At 40.6% G+C, this 20,835-nt stretch overlaps 1 protein-coding gene across 1 annotated transcript in view; it reads left to right on the top strand.

Moving 5' to 3' along the window:
• Window positions 1-2,345: 2,345 nt before the first annotated feature.
• LOC126392905 (aryl hydrocarbon receptor-like) overlaps window positions 2,346-20,835 on the top strand; it is a 59,199-nt gene continuing 40,709 nt past the window's right edge. The window contains exons 1-2 of the mRNA XM_050048630.1: window positions 2,346-2,917; window positions 10,264-10,451. Coding sequence (XP_049904587.1) covers window positions 2,877-2,917; window positions 10,264-10,451 — 229 coding nt within the window. The 5' untranslated portion in view covers window positions 2,346-2,876. The remainder of the gene's footprint in view (window positions 2,918-10,263; window positions 10,452-20,835) is intronic.

The raw sequence follows: 20,835 nt of genomic DNA on the forward strand, positions 1-20,835 counted from the left end.
TAGCAGAAATAAACATGTTTGCAGCCTGATACAAAAAAGCCAACGCATGCGCATGGTTAGGTCGAGGAAAAAAGAACGGGAAGGAAACACCGGCCTCCAGGGTGAATGTCAGCGTTCACTGTCTTAACTTTTGTTGTTGTCCCGCCACCTTTCCCCAGACTCTGCCAGGCATTGTTGAACAATAGCCGTGTGTCATGCAGACGTGAATGGACGGCTTCTTTTGTTGGTGATGCCAGAAGTCACTGAAAATGGAGTGTATTTTAAAAACAGACAATACACTATACTGTACGCAGTATACTGTGTCGCCTAACCGCAACGTCATCAAGCAGCACCTGTTATGATTTGAGTCTGTTGAGAGCGCACCCAACGCTGGTCGGACGTATACCTATGTGCTCCTGCTTTTTCTTTTGTCTCTCAACACAACAGTGATGGTTGTAAGTACGTGTGGCGACTATTCTGTTCATGTATAAAAATGTAGTAGCCGTACAACCGGGCTTGGTAAGGTTGGAGTGTTTTTAAGTTGATGTAAAAATAAACGACGAGCATTTGTGAAATCCCACACTCGTGTGGAAGTGAGTTTCTGCCTGTCGAGCTACACGGACCCAAAATCATTACAATGTAACAGGCTGAAATTGACACGTCTCAGAACGTGAACAACCAACACACCCAGGGTACCTTGCACGTCGTATGTGGATGTGGAATGTTCATGAACAAACGTCAATATGTGACAAGATCGGAGTGAGAATGTGTTGTTATGTTAAAGCAGGATTTATACTCATGCAGCAGACCCTGCACCGTAGCCTAAGCACATCGCCTACGCTGTTGTGAGCATTTATACTTGTGCGGTGGTGTGTCTGTGTCAATTGCTGTAAAGTTAAATTGATTCAAAACACATTAAACACACATTGAACATGGCTTAATAGAGACTATTTTAAACACAAGAACACAAATCAGCTTCACTATAACTCACAGCATTCACAGACAAACACTTTTCACATTTTCCCCACAAATACAACATGCTAATGTTATTAGCACAAGCCTATGGCATTTTACATTGTATGAATTAGCCTAGCAGCTAGCTGACTTTTCCTCTACTCATATGAAGCCAGGGACAACAGCAACATTTAACAAAGGTAACGTTACAAAATTTGGCTCCATTACAACTCACAAGGTTCACTGACAAAACAACTGTCTTATACTAAACACGTTTTCCAAACAAATACAACATGCTAACGTTATTAGCACAAGCCTATGGCATTTTACATTGTATAAATTAGCCTAGCAGCTAGCTGATTTTTCCTCTGCTCATATGAAGCCAGGATAAATCACACACAAGACTTAAAATGCTATTTTTGTGGAGGCTTTACTGTCTTCACAATTTATTGTGGCGGCAGTAGCTCAGTCCATAGGGACTTGGGTTGGGAACCGAATTTCCCCTCAGTGGATAAACTTAAAACTTAAACTAAACTTAAACTTATCTGTGAAATTAAAGTAAATAAAAGCTTTGTTTCCACTGAGGGAAATGGTTTCAGCTTACAGAAACAGACAGGATGTCTGCGTCGCTGTGACGTGTAGCTACATTTCTGAGGAGGTGCACATCAGGCTACAGCGTAGGCTCTACATCAACATGGAGCCTACACGGTGTCGATTCAAAGCAGAAGTATAAATTCTGCAGTAGAGTTGATACGTCAGATGGTCAGCTGTTTCATTCTAGAAATTTCTCAAAGGAAATTCACCTGGACGCCATTCAACCCCATGTTAGATAGGAGGCCATGGCCTTGTAGTTTACGCTGGGTTTAAAGAGCCTTTGCACTAAAGTCAGCTGCTGCAGCTCAAAATGTAAGCTGGACAGCTGAACAATGAGGCAGTGGCTTTAAATAATCATTTTTAATATCTGTATTGCAGATTGATTGTTACAGATTCAGCCTCATGGTGATTCCTGACAGCAGGTTCTTGTTATTTCCCAACATCTCTGCAGGTAAACACCACAGAGAGCTCCTCTGAGTGTAGAAATGAATTCAGTTACATTATTTAAAGTCTAACCCCTGACCCACATTCAGCCCGGGCCACCGGCAGGCTCAACATAAACCATCCCTCATCTCAGCGCTGATTGGACGCTGCTACCCGCTCGGGGACGCGCCGGCGTGGACACGCTCGGCCTGTGTTTCCAGGAGACTCTCCCACGTGCCCGCGCCTGCCTCCTGCCCCCTCTGCTGCAACTCGTAAGAAGCTTCTGGAGCGCGCTCCCGTTAGAAATCTGTGTCGGGCGTGCCCGCCAGTGGAATGCGCGCACCCGGTGCCCCTTCCTCCCCTTGCTGCTCATGTAAGGCGCTAATTGAAGTGCAGCACTGATGTAGATGATAAAATGTAAATACTTGAAGCTTCTGCTGCGTTTGAGTGAAGTTTATAGTTGTATTTATAAAGTGTATGATGAGGAGGAGGAGGATCCATCTGCACACTGCGGCTCCTCTCTCATAATCTCATCCTGTTTCTCTTCATGAGGATGAAAACTCAACATCGCCTTTTTACTTGGAGCAACTTGATCATGTCGTGAGGGCAGATGGGACAACTGTGTCGTTATTTCCCTCAGTTATCCTCCTCGGATTCTGCTGCGTCTGGTTTTATTTTCCTCTGCAGATTTTATTTTAACTCCTGAGAGGAGCGGCCCATAAAACAAGGCAGAGGCGTCCTGTTAACTTATTTATTCGGATATTTTTTTTTTAATTTTATTTGTTTTATTTAATTTTCAAGGATGTGTTTACGGTCCTGATCTGGAGGATTATTGCAGAATATTGTTGGTGGCTTACATGTAGCGGAAACAGAGGCTCTGTGTATTTCTGAGGGATTCATCAGAGGCTTATATAAGAAGATCCGTCATGTATGCAGGACGCAAGAGGAGAAAACCGGTGCAGAGAGCGTGAGTTCATTTTATTTTTGTTTTTAATGTCAATTCCAGTGATATCCACATAAAACACCTTCCTATTAAAACATAAAAATCGACCTGGACAGTCTGCTTTAATTATGATATCAGTTATAAATGCACAAACCTGCTGCAGCCCTGATTATTCCTGCAAAACATTTAAGCAAAGAGTTTCTTATCGATTTTGGAAGTGGATTTAATCCAAAAATTCGTTTGCGTCTTTACGCACACTTACTGCAACGCACCTGCAAAGCGCTAAATATATATTTATATTTCCTCATATATTTTCTGAGGTTCTGTGATGAAATATATGAGGTGGAAATTTGTAGTGCGTTGTAAATGTGCAGGGTCGCTTTAATGCCTGCGGATTACTGCAGGCCTGCAACTGCGGCCTGATTTTAACCTTCAGCGTTTCCGTCTGTGGTTTTTATTATAGAGTCGGTTTCGATATAATCCAGCATGTAAAGTAAAATGAGACACAAATTAGTTTTTTAATTCGTTGTTTTATTTTTTAGAGATGTCCCTGAGTCAGTGGGGCCCTGGTGCAGAGTGTTGCGCCATTTTCTGTCAAAACGCCCTTCAGAGGCGTTTTTCTCCTGAGGTTGTTGTGATTGGTGTGGTGATATTTAATGTTCCATCGTTTCCTAATCAAATAATATATTTTTTAGGCTTAATATATTAAAAAAAATATATAAATTAAAGTAACTGCCCTTATTTATTTTTTTTTTAAATAATATTTTAGATGGAGCTGTTTTAAGGATTTTTACTAGACTATAAAATCCACAAACGCCTTTTTCCCACCATAAACATGTGATTAAATCCTCAGCAGTGATGATAAAAATAATCCAAATTAAATATGAACCTTTATCATAAGGTCTGAGCAGCTGCAGTTACTGTTTTGGTGTGACATCATACTCAGGCAGCCTCACACTGACGCCATTTCCCTCTCAACAGTATTTTTAAAATAAAACAGGGACAAACATTTCAGTAAAATGCAGATCTACACAAAACATCCAGAGCAGGCCTTGGATCGTCTTTGTTCTGTGATGTGATCACATGTGACTGAGTTTGGAAAAGCTCCAAACTGTGCACAGTAAGACACAACACACAGTCTGCAGCCTGAGGAGGACGGTATGGTGACCTGCAGCTTTACTGTGTGTGTGTGTGTGTGTGTGTGTGTGTCACTATATGATGCTGCTGCTCCAGTTTTACTTCACTTATGGAATAATGTTTAATATATGAAAGGTAGATGCTTTATTAACTCCCAAGGGAATTTTATCCCAGTAGATTTTCTACAGGGATAAAGAATAAAAACACAGCAGTAAAATGACTACAGAGAGCTGTCACTGTGTCATAGCTGCAGGGGACAGGGCCCCTCAGTATTTAGCACATGTGCATTTGTTCCTCCATCCTCCAATAACAACATGACAGTAGCAGAGGACTTTTATAATGACAAGATTAAATATATTTACACTATAAATGCGCAGAAAAGGCCAAAAACTGGTCCTTGGAAAGTCACCAGTGTTTGACACTCCTTCATTTCATGTGTCCTGCCCAATGTTGAAAAGAAACTTCCGCCTTAGCACTCTCAAACATGTGCTAATGGTGGCAGTGCAAATGTAAGATGATTAAATTTAAATGTAAAAACAGTGCAACGATATTAAATACTATGGATAACAAAGAAATTAAAGGTAAATATGAGTGCTTTCGCATAAATAATCAACCTGCCAGTGAAACATGTCACAGGATGAGACTGTTTCTGTTCAGAATGTTTTAATCTGGGGAAAATTGAGGCACAAACTGCACGATAATTCCTAAAAACTCAGCGTCTGCAAATGAAAAATCTCCATAATCCTCCTTTGTGATGAGACAGATTCATGAGGGACTAAAACTGGAGGTGAGACACTTCTGGAGGCTGAAATTTGATTTAGTGGGTCAGTTTTCTGATGATGATGACGAAGCTTTTCCTGTACACAAAGACATGGATACAATAATTAATCAATGGCTGTTTTGATAATTGATTGATTGATGATGTATTGCTTTTTTGTATGTTAATCAAGCTTTAATTCAGTCATAAAAACAGAAAAAGTACATCTAAGTGGTGACCAGACGTCTCCAGATTGAGCAACAGTTGAGTTTTGAATTGTTGATCAGATTAAATAGGAATTTTGAGCACATTATTTTGTCATCTGGCAATTTATGATGTATATTTGATATGTTTTCATGACACTCTGACCAAACGGTTAATAGAAAAAAATAATGGTTAATAGTTTAACTGTCAATAGAAAAAATATACTTTCATGAGACTGAACGGATAATAGAAAAAATAATAAGTGGACAAATTATAATGAAAACACTTGTTTATTACAGTATAGCACACACACACACACACACACACACACGAAATCCAAGATATTAATATTTTCTGATTTTGTTAAATGCTTTCTTGCATTTGTAATGTTCGTAAACAACAAAAACTAAAAAAATAGTCAAATTAATTAATTAATGAATTAATCATACTTATACTACTATTACTATTACTAATAATAATAATAATAATAAAATGATAAAATAAAAATACATTTTGTCATTTCAGAAACTGTTTATGCGTACTTTTCATTTATATATGAAAATATATTTATGTGAATGTAAATATGGTCAAAACTGTGATTTAACCCTTATTTCTTATGTTTTATGAAGCAATCAACACATTAAATATCAAAACTTAATCACATTATATATTCTGGTGTAGACTTGCTGACTCACTGCCATCAGCCACACCTCTGTCACTATATTTGATGTGTTGTCCTTGATTGCTCTTTTCTATTTTTACTTCTGTTCTTATTCTATGTGTATATTATTCTTCTTATCATTATTTATGCCTCTGTTCATCTGTAGTTGTGTCTTTGTGCTGCTGCGACACCTGAATTTACCCTGAGGATGAATATATATTTATCTTTTAACAGAAACAGGGCCTCATGCAGAAACACTGTTTTAAATTTCACTTATGTTTTCCCTTAATTTTCTTTTAAGATAAAAATAAGAGAAGTCAACCCCAGATGCACCAAATTAACTATCCAAATCTGCCCGGGTGTGCTGAATGATGAACTTGATCATGAGTAACCTGTTAGCACAGGTAACGCCCCCTAAACACCATATAAGGGCAGGTGTTGTGCTGTGTGCAAAGACTCTGGCACATGTTCTAGAAAATGGAGAGATGCCACAAACAAAAAGGCTGTGAGGAGAAGAGGAACTTCAGCAGTCGTGAAGTTGACATTCTGGTAAAGAAACCTAAAGTAAATGTGATTTGTGAGTGTTAGTGCTGGTGTTACAGGAAATTCAGAGACGTATATTTTAGTGTGGTTTGTTTGTAAAGAATTTAATTTGTAAAGTCACTAGTTATAAAAATGATCAAATAATTGAATGAAAAGAAAATTATTTCCCTCTGAAGTGGCGTAAAAGTTAAAAGTGGCATGAGATTGATCTTTTTTCCATATGTACATAAGTGAAAGGTGTATATAGTTTAAACAGTATTAAGTGTTTAGTTGTGTCTAAATTTAGTACTTTTATATTTTTCTAATTCTGATATATATCTTTCTGTATATATTTTATATTCTATAATAATCTGTTGCCATTCAACTTGCTTTTCTATCTGTGCTGTTTGAGCTGCTGTAACGTGAATTTCCCCGGTGTGGGATCATTAAAATTTTATCTTATCTCTTAAAACATGAGTAAGGTAAAGTAAAAGTACCTCAAATTTGTATCACCAAAGAATCAAAGAAGCTGAACACACGCAGTGCCACTCAAGGGTTTTTACAGTCTTGATTAAGATCAATGGACAAATTGTGTTTCTTTAACCCACAAATGTAATAACCCAATCAGTATATTTACTCTAAAATATACAATAATTCAAATTTGATTATAAGATTTTCATTTTTTTATGTTCCTCAAATTTAAAACTAGTTTACTCGCATTGAACAAGAATTTGTGGACTGTAAAAATAAGATGTTTTTCTCATATCTTGGTAAAAGTGCTCTTGAGCAGTTGCAAATGTTTCAAAGAAAAAGGCAAAAACAAGAAAACAATGGCTTCTGATAACTAACAAATCACTCAGTACGTTTACATGGACAGTTCAATTCCACTTTCATTCGGAATGAAAGGCCATTCCGATTAAAAGTGGTCATGTAAACGGTCATTACGATTGAAAATTAAATCCGATTAAAGGGGGTGGTTTATTCCGTTTGTCATTCCGAATGAAAGAATTTTGTGTGCATGTATACCCTCATTCCTCTTTAAGTTCATTCTGGTCTTTCTGCGGATGCTCGTTTCCTTGCCCTCCTGGCGCGATGACGTGTATAGCATGCATAGCAACGGGCTGAGATAGAGCAGTCAGACTCGTTGCACTCACCGGTTTCCATACGCCACAGCACGGTCTTCTATCTCCCTTCTTCGACCTTCTATCTCTCTTCTCCTCCTCAACAGACGAAGCATTAGCAGAACAAGGTTGTTGTCGTACTGCTACTTCAAGAATATAAGCAAAACAAGCCTGAAAAAGAAAAGAACGGCAGCGTCAAGCATCTTGTTATCCGGAGCGAGGACTACAGTGTTTTCTTTCGATAAACATTAACATGTAACATCCGCCCCGCCCCCTATCCAATCAGAAACCTTCCCTGCCCCAAACCTCGCGCAGACCTGAATACAGGCGATTAAAAGGCGATTAAACTGATCTCCCGTGTAAACCCTCATTCGGAATGAATATTTCTCATGTAAACTACCTGGAAAAACTTAAATTAGTAGTAGTAGTATTATTATATACAGACTGTCATGTTAGCAGTTCCACCAAGGAGTGATTTTTTTTTCCTCTTCTCATTTAAAGACGTCTCATAAGAGGTCCATTATTTAGGACAGACATGAGTGAACCTGAATTTATGCAGCAGAAATGTGTTTATCATCGAGTTTATGTTGAGGTCTTCTGCAGGGTCTCAGACCCCAGCTGGGTACTGTTGTTATAGACTGTGTATAGACTGTAGCTCTGTCAATAGAAGATCCCACAGTTGCAGGTGATGATCGTCGGGAACTCGACAACAAAATCAGGGTGAAACGCCTTTGAAACCAAACTGTGAAAATGTTGACTAAAACTGAATATGCAAAAACAACAGAGAGGATCAAGATGATGATGAATGGATACTAAGTATCACTCAACTCCAATAGTGATTATAGGCACATTGAGATTATTATTATTATTATTATTATTATTATTCTTTATTTATTGTTTTTTGGGGGAGTTTTTCCTTATCTGCTGTGAGAGTCCAAAGGACAGAGGGATGTTGTATGCTGTAAAGCCCTCTGAGGCAAATTGTTTTGTGATATTGGGCTTTATAAATAAAATTGAATTGAATTAAGATTATAAATAATACAGAAATAAATAGCAGACGTACAGAGCAGAGTGTCAGAAGTCACATAACTGAAACCATCTGAGTGCATCACTTCAACTGTCAGCCAGCATCAAATGAACTTGTGAATCTGTGTGTTTATTTTTGTTCGCGTAGTGTCTGAGCTCAGAGGTCACTCTCCAGATGTTTCTGCAGGTTTTTTGTTTTATTTATGCTGAAAACAAAGTCTGTGGTTCGCTCAAGCAGAAACCTATTTTGTTCCATGACGTTAATCACACCCACAAATATGTTGCTGTTTTTCTTTCTACGTTTCTATTGACATTCTTTGTGTGTGGTTTAAACAGAGCAGGGTTTTATCAGGACTTAGCTGCATAAGGTATTTTTTTTTCTGTGCTGATTTTCCATCAGAGCCCTGTAGTGTGAGCAGAGCAACGTTCAAGGTTTCACCACAAAAAGTCATCATTCATAGCTGTGCCTTATAAGTTTGTCGTTATTTTTTACTTTAAAAACCAAACCAAAAAACTTGTCATTCAAGTGACTTCCAGTGGTTATTTTTATTCATTAGCACTTTATTTCTTTATTTTTATTTATTTTATTTTTTTTTAGAGAAGTATTACAAAAATACTCAGTTAAATACTAAACCTAATCTGCCTCCTCTCATGGTGCATGCGCTTTATTTTGTAAAATACCAGCTAGCATCTTTGGGCCTCCACAAGATATACGGGTGAAAATTATGTTTTTGAATAAATTTAAATTTCCCTTTCCCACACTGCTAATTCCAACATTTTATTGAAGTGTTATGATATTCATTAAGAATTACTCTTTTTAACCATGTTATAAAATTCTCAAATTTGTTGATGTAATCCCAAAATTTGCTATAGCAGGCTCAAAATGTGAGAACTTTAATGTTATAATCCTAAACATGGTGTGGTACCACCAAGGTGTATTTGTTATAAACTTAAAGTTTGTTTATGCATCACCATAATTAGCTGTTTAACCCAGAATGTCCCCAACTCAAGGATAGAAACTGAATTTAGAAAGAAAGAAAAAACAAACAACAAAATAAAACAAAAAACGAGAGAGGAACCAAAAGAGAGCTCACAGTTTGTTTGGCCTGGTGGTTAATGCGCCCTAAATTGGCTCTGAGTGACGGCCATAGACTGTATGAAATAATCAAAGTAGCCACCATTTGTCCAGTTTAAAGCTTCAACATCGCCATCTTGGATTTTTGGAGCCAGAAGTGACCATATTTGGACGAGAGTGGCAGAACCCTAATGCTAGCTGCTAGCTTAGTTAGCACAGTGCATTCACAGCTTTGGTTAACTGTGATAATGCTAATGCTATTTTTTACTGGCGAAAAACAGCCTTAAAACCATTAAAACAACATATATTGCCGTAAGAAGTGAACATCCGACTCTTTAGAGGGTCTTTTGGTACCAAATGCTGAAGAAGACTTTTTTTAGGCGACCAAAATGTTACAATTAACGTTCATGATCTGGAAACACACTGAAATAGTAACAGCTACGACTGTGCCTACACATTGTAAATCTGGGGTTACGCCATGGTTACGTTAGCTAACCAATGTTATCCCTGTGGCAGCAACTTGTCAATCGACACCTGTCACTTAAAGCGGCCAACGGGTGAGTTATATAAAACTTTACCCCCGTATAGGTCTCACGAATGGGGAAATTAGCCATAGAGACCAAACCTGTTTTTTTGTTTTGTTTTGTTTTTCTTTTCGTATCAGGCATGTTTATTTCTGAAATAAAGTTCTGACACTGGGGTCTACGGGGATTGACTCACTCTTGGAGTCAGCCCCAAGTGGCCATTAGAGGAAATGCAGTTTTTGGCACTTAAACGTTTGCTTCATTTTTCAGCCCTGTAGGTTGCTCCTTGGTGACTGCTTATGATTTAGTTGTGACCTTTTTCTCCATTTATAATGTTTGTCAGGGTGAAGCAGGCACCGGCTGAAGGGGCCAAGTCCAACCCGTCCAAACGGCACAGAGACCGGTTGAACGGGGAGCTGGAGCGGTTGGCCAGCCTGCTGCCTTTCCCTGAGGAGGTCACCGCCAGTCTGGACAAACTCTCCATCCTCCGCCTGAGTGTCAGCTACCTGCGAGCCAAGAACTTCTTCTCTGGTAAATATAAAAGGATGTGTTTGACATGTAACAGCAGTGTCTCTTTGTGTTGCTTGCTGGTGTGCCTGAACGCTGCTCATTACTATATCAAACATCATGCAGTTGAATCTTGATTTGTTTGGTATTAGGTCGAGTCTTTTGCACAGGAACAGTCACATGGATGCATTGATCGCGTCTGTCACATAAACCTGTTTCCAATTAGTGGGACAGTTTTAGGATATCATCTTGTGTGCCATGAAACTCAGAGAAGATCAATATCAAATTAATGAACATGAGTATGTGTCCAGCACACAGAGAGAGGTCTGCAGCATGTGTAGCTTAGCTTAGCACAGAGACTGAATGCAGAGGAATGGTTAGTTCGAATCCATCACATGTAGAAAACATATAGCTTCCATTAATCCCGCAGTTGTCTTCTTTGATAAAAGTTATTACAGCATGCAGCTTTTTTGAAGTCCAGTCCTGATAGAGAGAGAGAAAGAATTTACAGCTTCTGTTCCAGAAACATGATTCAAAACCACGTTGACATCTCTCGCAATACAAGACCTGAAAATCCAGCCCTACATTTTAGCAAACAACCTGTTTATACTTGGTGTTAACATGTTTTTAGGTGATCCAACAACCCGGTCTCAGTCCCAAGTCATCGATATCAAGGTGAAATGCGGCAGGACAAGAACAAAAGTTCTTGTTCGCAACGTGGTGTTGGCGTCCCGTGAGATTCTAAAGCCAAACCCTGTTCTTTTTTCCTAAACCTCTCCTCATGCATTTGTTATTGGAGGAAAAAAATGTCAGCTGGTGTTGTTGTAATGACGTAGTGCTTTTATTTTGAAAGATAAAACAGAAGTGTCATTTGAAAGAAGACGATGCATGTAACAGGCAGAACTTGACATGATGTCCCAGAACATCAACAACCAGCGCACCCAGGGTACCTTGCACGTCGTATCATGACATGGAAGGTCCATGACCAAACGTTGATATGTGACGAGGTCGGAGTGAGAATGTGTTGAATCCAAACACCACTGGACAACCGAGACACATCGCCCTTCACACCTGTGTCCACCTTGCGTCTCCAGCTGACCACTTGTGTACAGATTTCTTAACTTCTGACATCACTTATGCAAGACAGTCAAAGAGCCCTGCGCACAGTTATCGTGTCCACACTCTCACTGTCACCAAAACAATCACCACATTGTGCATTGATGAAGCAATCCATGTCGCATCAGGAAAAATAGCATTTACACTACAAAAGATATTTAGTCAAATGTGTCCCAGACCATCTCAGCAAGTGGTTTGAGTGATTGGATCATAATGCATCTCAGTGGTCGTTTACACTTGTATTCAGCACTGTTCACAATCGGATTACCCATGACTGATGATAATACCAGGCTCAGATAGTCATTTTACGTCACTACCACCGGAGATAGTGGGGGGCAGTGTAGCATAGATCAAGCAAGACACGACTGTAGGACACATTTTGTAGGAGACATTTTAAAAATGCCAGAATGCAACAAATCAGTAACAAAGTCTTAAGAATTCTCCGTCCAAATGTTGCAGTGCATGTTATGGCCTCACAGACCACCACCATCTACAACCCTGCGTCTGTTAAAAGGTACATTAGTACGATCTCATCCACTGTTGCCATGTTTTGCCTTGTTTCCTCCAAGCGGTTATTTTTGCGTTTCTGTTGTCAAAAGTTGTAGATGTAACCAACAGAACTGCTCCATTCTGTCTCATTTATAATTTTTTTTGTCACCCCTCTGTTGAGGTACCTTGCACACAGATCTGATGCTAAAAGGTGGAGCTAGAAACTCTGTAGTCGGTTGATTGGTCAAGACAGATTTGTCACTCTTGCTTGAAAAGGACTCAATGCACAAACCTGCTATTTTTTAAATATCCCATCAATTGCGACAGCGACTGTAAACAGTCCAGCCTGCTGGATGAGGTGCAAGTGTTAGTCTGCATTGACGAGATTGCAGTGAGGAGAAAATACAGCAGGAGCTGGAAAGGGTTAAAGTACATATCTGTAAGAGCCACACATATTTATATTTGGCAGAAATCTGTGTTGATATGACATACACAAGTTCTGCTATTAAATAAGTTTACACAACAGTTTCTGTATACTTTGAATGGTGTATAGTAGTGGTTATGTTTATATTTACTTTATGTGCTAGATTACAGGCACGAGTTACTAAGGCAGATCCAGAGACTGTGGATAACATTATGCATAAAAGACGACATGAAGTTTGTGTTGATTTGGATTGTAATAAGTTTATGACCGTGTGAAGTTGCAGTGTTGAAGCGTAGTAACGGGAATATGATGAGAATATATAGAACTAGGATATCGAGTTGGTCGTGCACCATATGAGATGTAGTTTCGGAAGGACTTGGCCTGTTGTTTTGTTTACTATTTAGGATTCTCAATAAATTTCATTAAATGTTTCCCTGCCTCATGTGAAGACTGTGGATGTTCAGAAAAGGAACAGAAACTCAACTCAACCTCAAAAAGGTTGAGTTGAGTAGGAACTTCGGTATGTTGAAACGGCCATGACAATATCTGTACGGGTTCTACGAGTACTATACCTGCCCACTGTCCTATTACTGCCAATAAACTTTAGTTAGATACACAATGTTTCAGCCCTCACACCTTCATCATATTAACCTGGTGCATCTCATAAAGTTTATTGCAAGTAGTAAAACAATGTGCTTGAATTCCCTTCTCTTCACATATGGACAGTTTCCTTGCATGCACCTGTCTACAAGTTCTTGAAGGTGTGCTTGAGCCTCAACATTCAAGGGTACTGAACTGAAAGTGTTTGGTGGAAACATGGATTTTGTTGTTGTCTGAGACTTTGGACTTTGCACTATAGCGCCATCCATTATAAAGGATGTATGAGGGCAACAACGGTTAGAACGTTTAAAATAACCGTATCTATTTTGGTACATAAATGGAGTGCAAATGAGCGCTAACATCTTTGGTAGAGTGGTGTGTTTGAGTGATAAATTCAAACCAAAGGGGGCAGTTCAAAGCAGGCGGCTGTTCCTAAATGCCCTCAGTTTATTGCTCCGGTCCCTCCGACCATTACGAGAATGTCACAACAGCCGAGTTGCTCGTCTCTGTATTTGCGCTGGATGTGTTTCCCCACATCTCACGGCTCATCTCATCAACCAGAGATGTGGAGACCACCACAGCAAGAGGAGAGCAACCAGCCACCGCCTTATTCAGATGATTTCATCCCAGGGAAAGGCCCTCAATATTTCATTGAGACCCATGTCTATGTATGCGTGTGTGTGTGTGTGTGTGTGTGTGTGTGTGTGTGTGTGTGTGTGTGTGTGTGTGTGAGAGACATCACTTATTCGAGGATTAGGAGATGGAGCTTTGGCGTCCATTAAAACCGTACGCCAAAGCATAGGGAAGAGTTGCATGCCAATGGATGGATGTGTACAGTCGTCTTCTACTATGCAGAGTGAAGACATTGTTATTTTAGGCGGTGATCTTTCAAAGAGAATGCTGCAATGCGGCCGTCGGATGCTCTTGATGCATGAATAATTGAGAGAAACCCCGGAGTTTAAAGAATTTATGAAATGGAGGCAGAGCAATGTTTGTTTAAGGCAGTGGCTTTTTGAGATGGCTGTTTGGGGTGAGACGGACAGGATACAGCAGCGGTGATATGAGTGTGTTTCAGGCGCATGTTGCAAATGCATTTCATATTTTTATTGTGTGTGTGTGCGGCTGCTTGGTTCATATGTTGTGTGTATGTAGAGGATGCCCCGAAGAAACAAACACAATTGAATCTAGAGCTGTTTTTTCTTCTGACTATTTCTATTTTTACAGTTTCATCAATAGAAGTCACGTCTATTATTCCCACTGAATAACATATGGAAGTGTTCGGCGGCTACTCGACCTGTCAGAATGAATTATTGATAATGGATTTCAGTACCAATAGGTCAAAGTGTAGCCTATAGACGAGCCCTCTTGTCTAACTGCATTAGCCTACTTCCTGGACAGTCTCTAAGTAATTAACGAGCTCAGGGCTCTTACATTAAGAAAGCAGCTCCGCGGAGAGAAAGCTGTGGACCCTGAGGGGCCCATTGCTCCAGGCCGCTTCTGTGGTCAGCCATAATTGTTGTATGTAAACAGCGCAAATCCTGCTTGTCAGAGGCAACCGAAAGTGGGTGGTCTGCGGAGCGGTGACTTAGCTCCAGTACACTCTGGGAACGCTGCCACTGCTTCAGCTCTTGGCTCTGTTTGGATGTTTAGATGAACTGTTAAACACTAAGGGAGTCTCACGTACATGAAATATTAAAATGCATCAGAGTTGCTTTGTGTGGTGGAGAGTTTACTTGAAGAATCATTTTATTGTTTTGGAGTTTGTCGTACCCAGACACTGAGGGTCAGTGGCTGTGCGTGTAGCTGAGTTTGTCAGAGTAGGAGTTGAACAAAGCCCCGGCAGAGCCTGGTTAATCTGGCTGACAGTATTATCCAGCCCAGCTGCCATCTTTGTTATTGTCAGGCGCTACAATGGGCTCGTCCCTCTCAGCCAGTCTGAGGAGAGGGGCGTTAACTCTCCTTAAAACCGATAACGCTGGGATCACCCCCACTCTGGGTGTGAGGCAGCTCTCAGCCATAAGAACCATCTTCACAGCTGTTGTCTGCCTTTTGGATCATTTATGCTCCATGCGTGACAACAGAGCCGCGGCGGTCGACGAGTTGAATATGGAAATTTGTCTGTGAGTCGTTTTGTGTCCCTGGAGGTGCTGCAGCCCCACATTATGACACTGACTGCTCATGTGTCAGGTGCAACTGTCAACAGCATCATAATCCTGTAAGAGTTACACTTTGAGCTGCAGCTTTACATCACCTTACTGGTAGTTTGGTAACAGTTGCGCCCTGAAAGGCCACATGCAGTGTGTCCAGCAGTGATAATGTTGTCACAGATAATATGGTGTGGAGAATCAGTGATACGCTTATTAGTATTAGTGTGCTCTCTCCCAGTGATCCATGTGTGGGGTGAGCTCTCTAGTCCACTGGTTCCCAACTGGTCCAGCCACAGGGTCCAGATTTCTCCGTAGTGATTAGTTCATGGTCCACACAGTTTAATATATTCAGTGTCATACTTGCATTTGGTCATGTTGTCGAGCAACTTTGCTGTCTCTGTCAAGTAGCTGTCCATTAGTCACTGACTCTACAGCAGGAAGTGGAACTTCAAAATAAAAGCTGTGTGCCAGAAATTCACCATACTTCAAAATAAAGCGTGTTTTATACAAACAGGTTCGCAAGTCACTCGTGGTTACATTCAGAATGAACCCGTGACCCGTGTTTGGACCATGACTCACCAGTTGGGAACCACTTTTCTAGTCAAAACGCTGCTCCAGAGACACTTACTTCAACAACTAGCGGTCAGATCATCGTTGAAGCTTTATTGATAACGTTATTAAATCAGCAGTCGAATGTTGCACAGCCCCTTTTTGGCACATCTGTTTGTTCTGTTTAAACTCAGTATTTCTCAGTTACAGATAAAGATGAGGCTCCACTAATATTACTAATCTTGTACTATTTGTAGAATTAGATTCCAGTGATGACTTTGTACAATCGTTTCTGACTTGTGTGATTCAAAAATTTCCAAAAGCTCCAGAGCATTTTAAAGACCTAAAGTCAAAGCATAAAATAAAGTGTGAAGTGTTGGAATGTCATAAAAAAGTCATATTTTGTGTGTGTGCATTTCCTGTGCAGCCCTAAATCATATGCTGGCTCCCTAAAATGGCACTCAACCACCAGAACAAAGATTATTGTTTCAAAAGCTCTAAAATTCTGTTGTTTCTTGCTCTGTATGTTATTTTATTCTCTGTACAGAGACCTTGGGTGATTTAAAAGGCGTCTTTTTTTAAATAAAATTTATTATTATTGTAATGAAATGATCAGTATGCAGTTAAGTTTCTGAAAATCTCAGCCCTGAAGACCTGCACAAACAAAGCACTGAATGTATGCAGGGTTTGTAGGGTGTATATCAGCATTTAAAGAATAACAATATCTGCATGCATTTGTCTGTGCGGTGTAAAGCGTGTAATAAACTTCGTGGCTTTCAGGAAGAACCACAGACCATTACAGACTACTGTCACAGACCTTTAGTGTTGTTTGCAGTGATATTAATATTATTATTATTAATAAAAGGCTTCCCTCATCACTCCTTCAAGTATAAGTTACCCTGTACAGTGTATGCAGAGATTGTTGTAGAGATGTTTCCTCGTCTTTTCTGAAATTCATGTATTTCCTGTAAGACTCTCCATGCACCTGGAACCATGCAACCAAACAGCTACAAGGGACAGATAACCTTTCTGTTACATCTAGCTCAGTGTGATTTCTTTTTCAGCTTGAAGGGAAAGTAAAAGAAATCACACAGCATTATATATCATCTCAAACCACCCTCTACAATATGTACGACAGCGTAGCCAGCTAATGAAGCATTCGTTCGAGCAGATGAGCAGTGGTCAGTCAGGATTGGTCGTGTGGGGAAATCGTTACGCTGTTTACGGTGAGAAAACTCTGACAAGATCCTGGATGACACAACTAAGCCAATAAGGGCTCCCATGGGTTTCTTGGAATAGTCCATCGCCCACAGCCAAACGCCTTGATTAACCCTTTTCCTGTTCCCACGTGCCCTCATTCACACCCCATCCCTTCTTCTTCTGTCTTGTTTTTCTGAAAAGGTTCTCTGAGTTTTCGAGGCAGGCTGCAAGAATAAAACCTGCCATCACGTGACCTCTGTTGCATAACCAGCACTCTCGCAGATGCATGTCAGATGGTCGTTATTGTGCTCGGAGCTTCAGATAGATCACAGTTTAGACCTGTAGTGTTATGGGACATAAAATCATGATTAATCCTGTCATTTGCTCATAGCAGTATGCCTGTTGTTAAATTGAACCGCAGCTCTGTCACATACACTCCATTGTAAATATAGATGGAGATTAGGAGAAATAATCCCTGCTGTGACTGTGGGAGGATTCAGTGCACTGTGGTTTGGTGTTGGCTGTGTGTTTGACACTGGAGGATAGTGTGGGAATGCTTCAAGAGTGTATCGCAGATTGTTTCAAGTGTGTGTGATAAAGAAACCCACAAAAAATGATCACCTGAATCTTCAGCTTTGAGCTTTTGCGCCTTTTCACACCTGAAAGTCTGAAACAAGGGTCACATTTTTGTCACGCTGTAAACATTTGATCCAGTTAGTTTTGGTTTCACATTGTAACTATGCAGCAAGCTAAAGAACTGTACAACATACCTATGTCCTGTCGTCATCACCGATGTGAGCTGTGTCTCCCTTTACTTGATATTGATTGGTTTATAGAGAGGATCTCCCTCATCCTCTTGGAACATCCCAGTCTCATTCTGAAGTCGTCGAAATTCGGCACGTTCTTTCTTCCTAAACCTCACCATGTGCTTTTGTTGAAGGAAAAATCGTGAATTTGCATTGTTGTACTAACGTAGTGCTTTTAATTTGGAGACTGTATGTTAACGGTAAATTTCCTGTGAAAGTAGAAGTGTATTTTGAAAGAAGACGATGCATATAACAGACAGAAATTGACACGGGGTCCCAGAACATCAACACCCAACACACCCAGGGTACCTTTCAGTCGTGGAAAGTCCATGACCAAACGTCGATATGTGACATGGTTGGAGTGAGAATGTGTTGCTGTACCTGACTGAAAAGTGTCGAAGTTGTATTTAAGTTTTTTCCAACTGACTGTTTATAAAGTCGTCTCCTCCCTCCCCAAGTGCTCGTTTTGTCATGTTGCATTGTTCATGGGTCAAACTGAAACCTATACACATAGCATTTACCACCACTTGACAACTTTAACAACTGATTCTGACAACTGAAATTTCTCCTCCGCTCTGATTGTCAACACCTGTCTAAACCACACAGACACACACACTACGCTCTGAGGAGCTACACTATTCTTCCTGTAATTGGTTCCAAAGTGTGAACCATCCAGAAAATGTTTTCACAGTAGAGAACCATGGTTTGGTTTGAGCTAAACAGAGAACACCTCTTTTTATCAGACCAAAGCCGGCTGTTTGGTTCGTACCGTGGTCTTGTTGAAGTTTTTTTTGGTTTGAATCAAACTGAAAAGTCCGAAAGTCCAGACCAAACAAAGTAGGTGTGAAAGGGCCCTTAGAGAGCATCAAGCCTGTCGAAGGGCTGGACTGGACTCTTTGGCAAAAGTTTGTGACTCGACTGCCATGTTTGCTTCACTTGTCAGTCAAGCAAAATCCAAGCACTGCCTACCAGCTGAGTCACAAACGTTCTCATTTTACAGCTAAACAGTGCACTAAAATATGTTTCTGAAAACATTTGAGGTGATTAACAGGCAATGCAGTAACAGAATCTTGATTCATATTTGATCAGCGTTGCCTAGTTTGACAGTTTGACTTCAGTTCACCAGCAGTGATTGACATGATTGGCTGCGTTGGAGACTCCTCGGCTCTGATCTGTTTTCGTTCATGTACAGTAATGTCATTAGAAGCAATACAAGAGGGCAGATGGAGTCCTGTCGGAGCACATTCAGCCGTAGACTGAGACCACAGAGGAGCGCTACAGAACCTGGGGCCATCGAACTGTGTAACTCCTCCCCCTCCTGTAGGGACGAGAGCTGAAACAAAGGGTACAGACAGGAATATTCACCTACATTAGGTGCACCATTACTTAATGTGATGCACATTACTTCTTTTCAACATCATGTGCAGTATTAGTCTACGATATCACCTTCACTTGGCAATGTAGTGAAATATCAGTCTGTTTTTTCCACTAATTTAGTTCATGTTTAGTGACTCTCATACTCCTATTGTCACTGTATTAGACACTGGTTTTTGCTTTTGCTCCTTGAAAACATTTCTATCTTGTATATTTGTATATTTTGCCACATATTCAATACTCTATTGTTCCCAAACTGGGCCCAGTGATTGACCCTGACCCGGGGAACCATTGGTTGGTACTGGTTATGAATCATTAAAATTGTGGTTACTGCACTTAGCAAGCATTCTCTGGCACAAGAATTTCCTTCGGGACAAATAACGTTCTGTTGAATTGAATTGAGTGAAGATGATTTGACGTTCTGTGAGGATGTAGTGACCGTTTCAGTTTTATTTCCTGATATTCTCCTGCCATTGCGCCAGATTTTTGTCTTATTGCAAAATGGCAAATGTCCCATCAAACATATTGACATTAAAAAATGGATTCTTTTGTTTTATACGGCCTCTCAGCGACTGTAGAGGAGAAATTAATTTTTCACAAGTCTCCATAAGGTAGACCATTATATCTATTATAAAAGCACCGGCTTAAAATGTCGTCCATTAATAGAGAGACGGCAAACATGGACCTGCACAGCACACGCATTATGCAACTCCCGCTGGATCAGGACATGAATATAGAAAATGAATTATGTAAAACGCTATTCTGATCCGAGTAAGATGTAGCTTTGTTGTACACAGTCGCTGTCGAATAATGTAATAGAAATTACACCAGAGCAGCATCCCGGATCTGTTGTTTCCTTCAAAATGTCACTTTTGATAGAAGTTTTATCGACAAATAATGCGGCTGAATTCATGTCAATCAATTCAGATTACTGTGCAGCGTGTACATGTGCAGAACATGTTGCTACAGGCCTGATGTCTGAGACGAAATGAGGCCAGATAACTCAGTTTTAATGAAATTAATGTGCATACATTGCTTCTGTGACACGGCACGCATAGAAATGGCACACAGCTGGAAGTGTGTGTCAGAGCTGCGGCTGTTTCTATAGCATGTTGCTGCCGCTGCTAACGCTGCTGCTGCTACTCCAGGAGTGGTTATGTAAGCTGTTGTGAAAGTCTTGTGACATGTCATGATACCTGTCTCCGTTTGGGTCTAAATGAGGGCAATGATTTGTTATTTGAAAAGCGGCCTCCCCTCCCCCTCCTTCCTGTAGGTCATCTATCCGCACACAAATGAAAGGCAGAGCTACCCGGGCTACATGATTAGCAGTGGGTCATCCCTTCATGACGACCCTGCCTCCCTCCCTCCCTCCCTCGCTCTGTCCGTCCTTCTCTCCGTCCTTCCCCTGCAGGGCTTAACCCCATCCCCCAGCCCCGCTGATCACGATACGGCGCAGCGAGGAATGCAGGCCACCAAAGGGAGAACCTGGTAATCAGTAGTGACCCCTCCCCACCCTACCCCGCCCAAATCCCATCACTCCTCACCTCCTCCTCCTCCATCTCCCACCTCTCTGGATCGCCTCTCATAAGCAAATATGCAACCATGTGATCGAGAAACCTCAGGAGACACGAAAGCAGCACAGGGTGCGTGCTTTCCCCCTGCATTAGTGACCGCGTGTTCATGTTCAGCCGCTATATGTGTGG

Source organism: Epinephelus moara, chromosome 7 (genome assembly GCF_006386435.1).
Source record: "Epinephelus moara isolate mb chromosome 7, YSFRI_EMoa_1.0, whole genome shotgun sequence".
NCBI lineage: Eukaryota > Metazoa > Chordata > Actinopteri > Perciformes > Serranidae > Epinephelus > Epinephelus moara.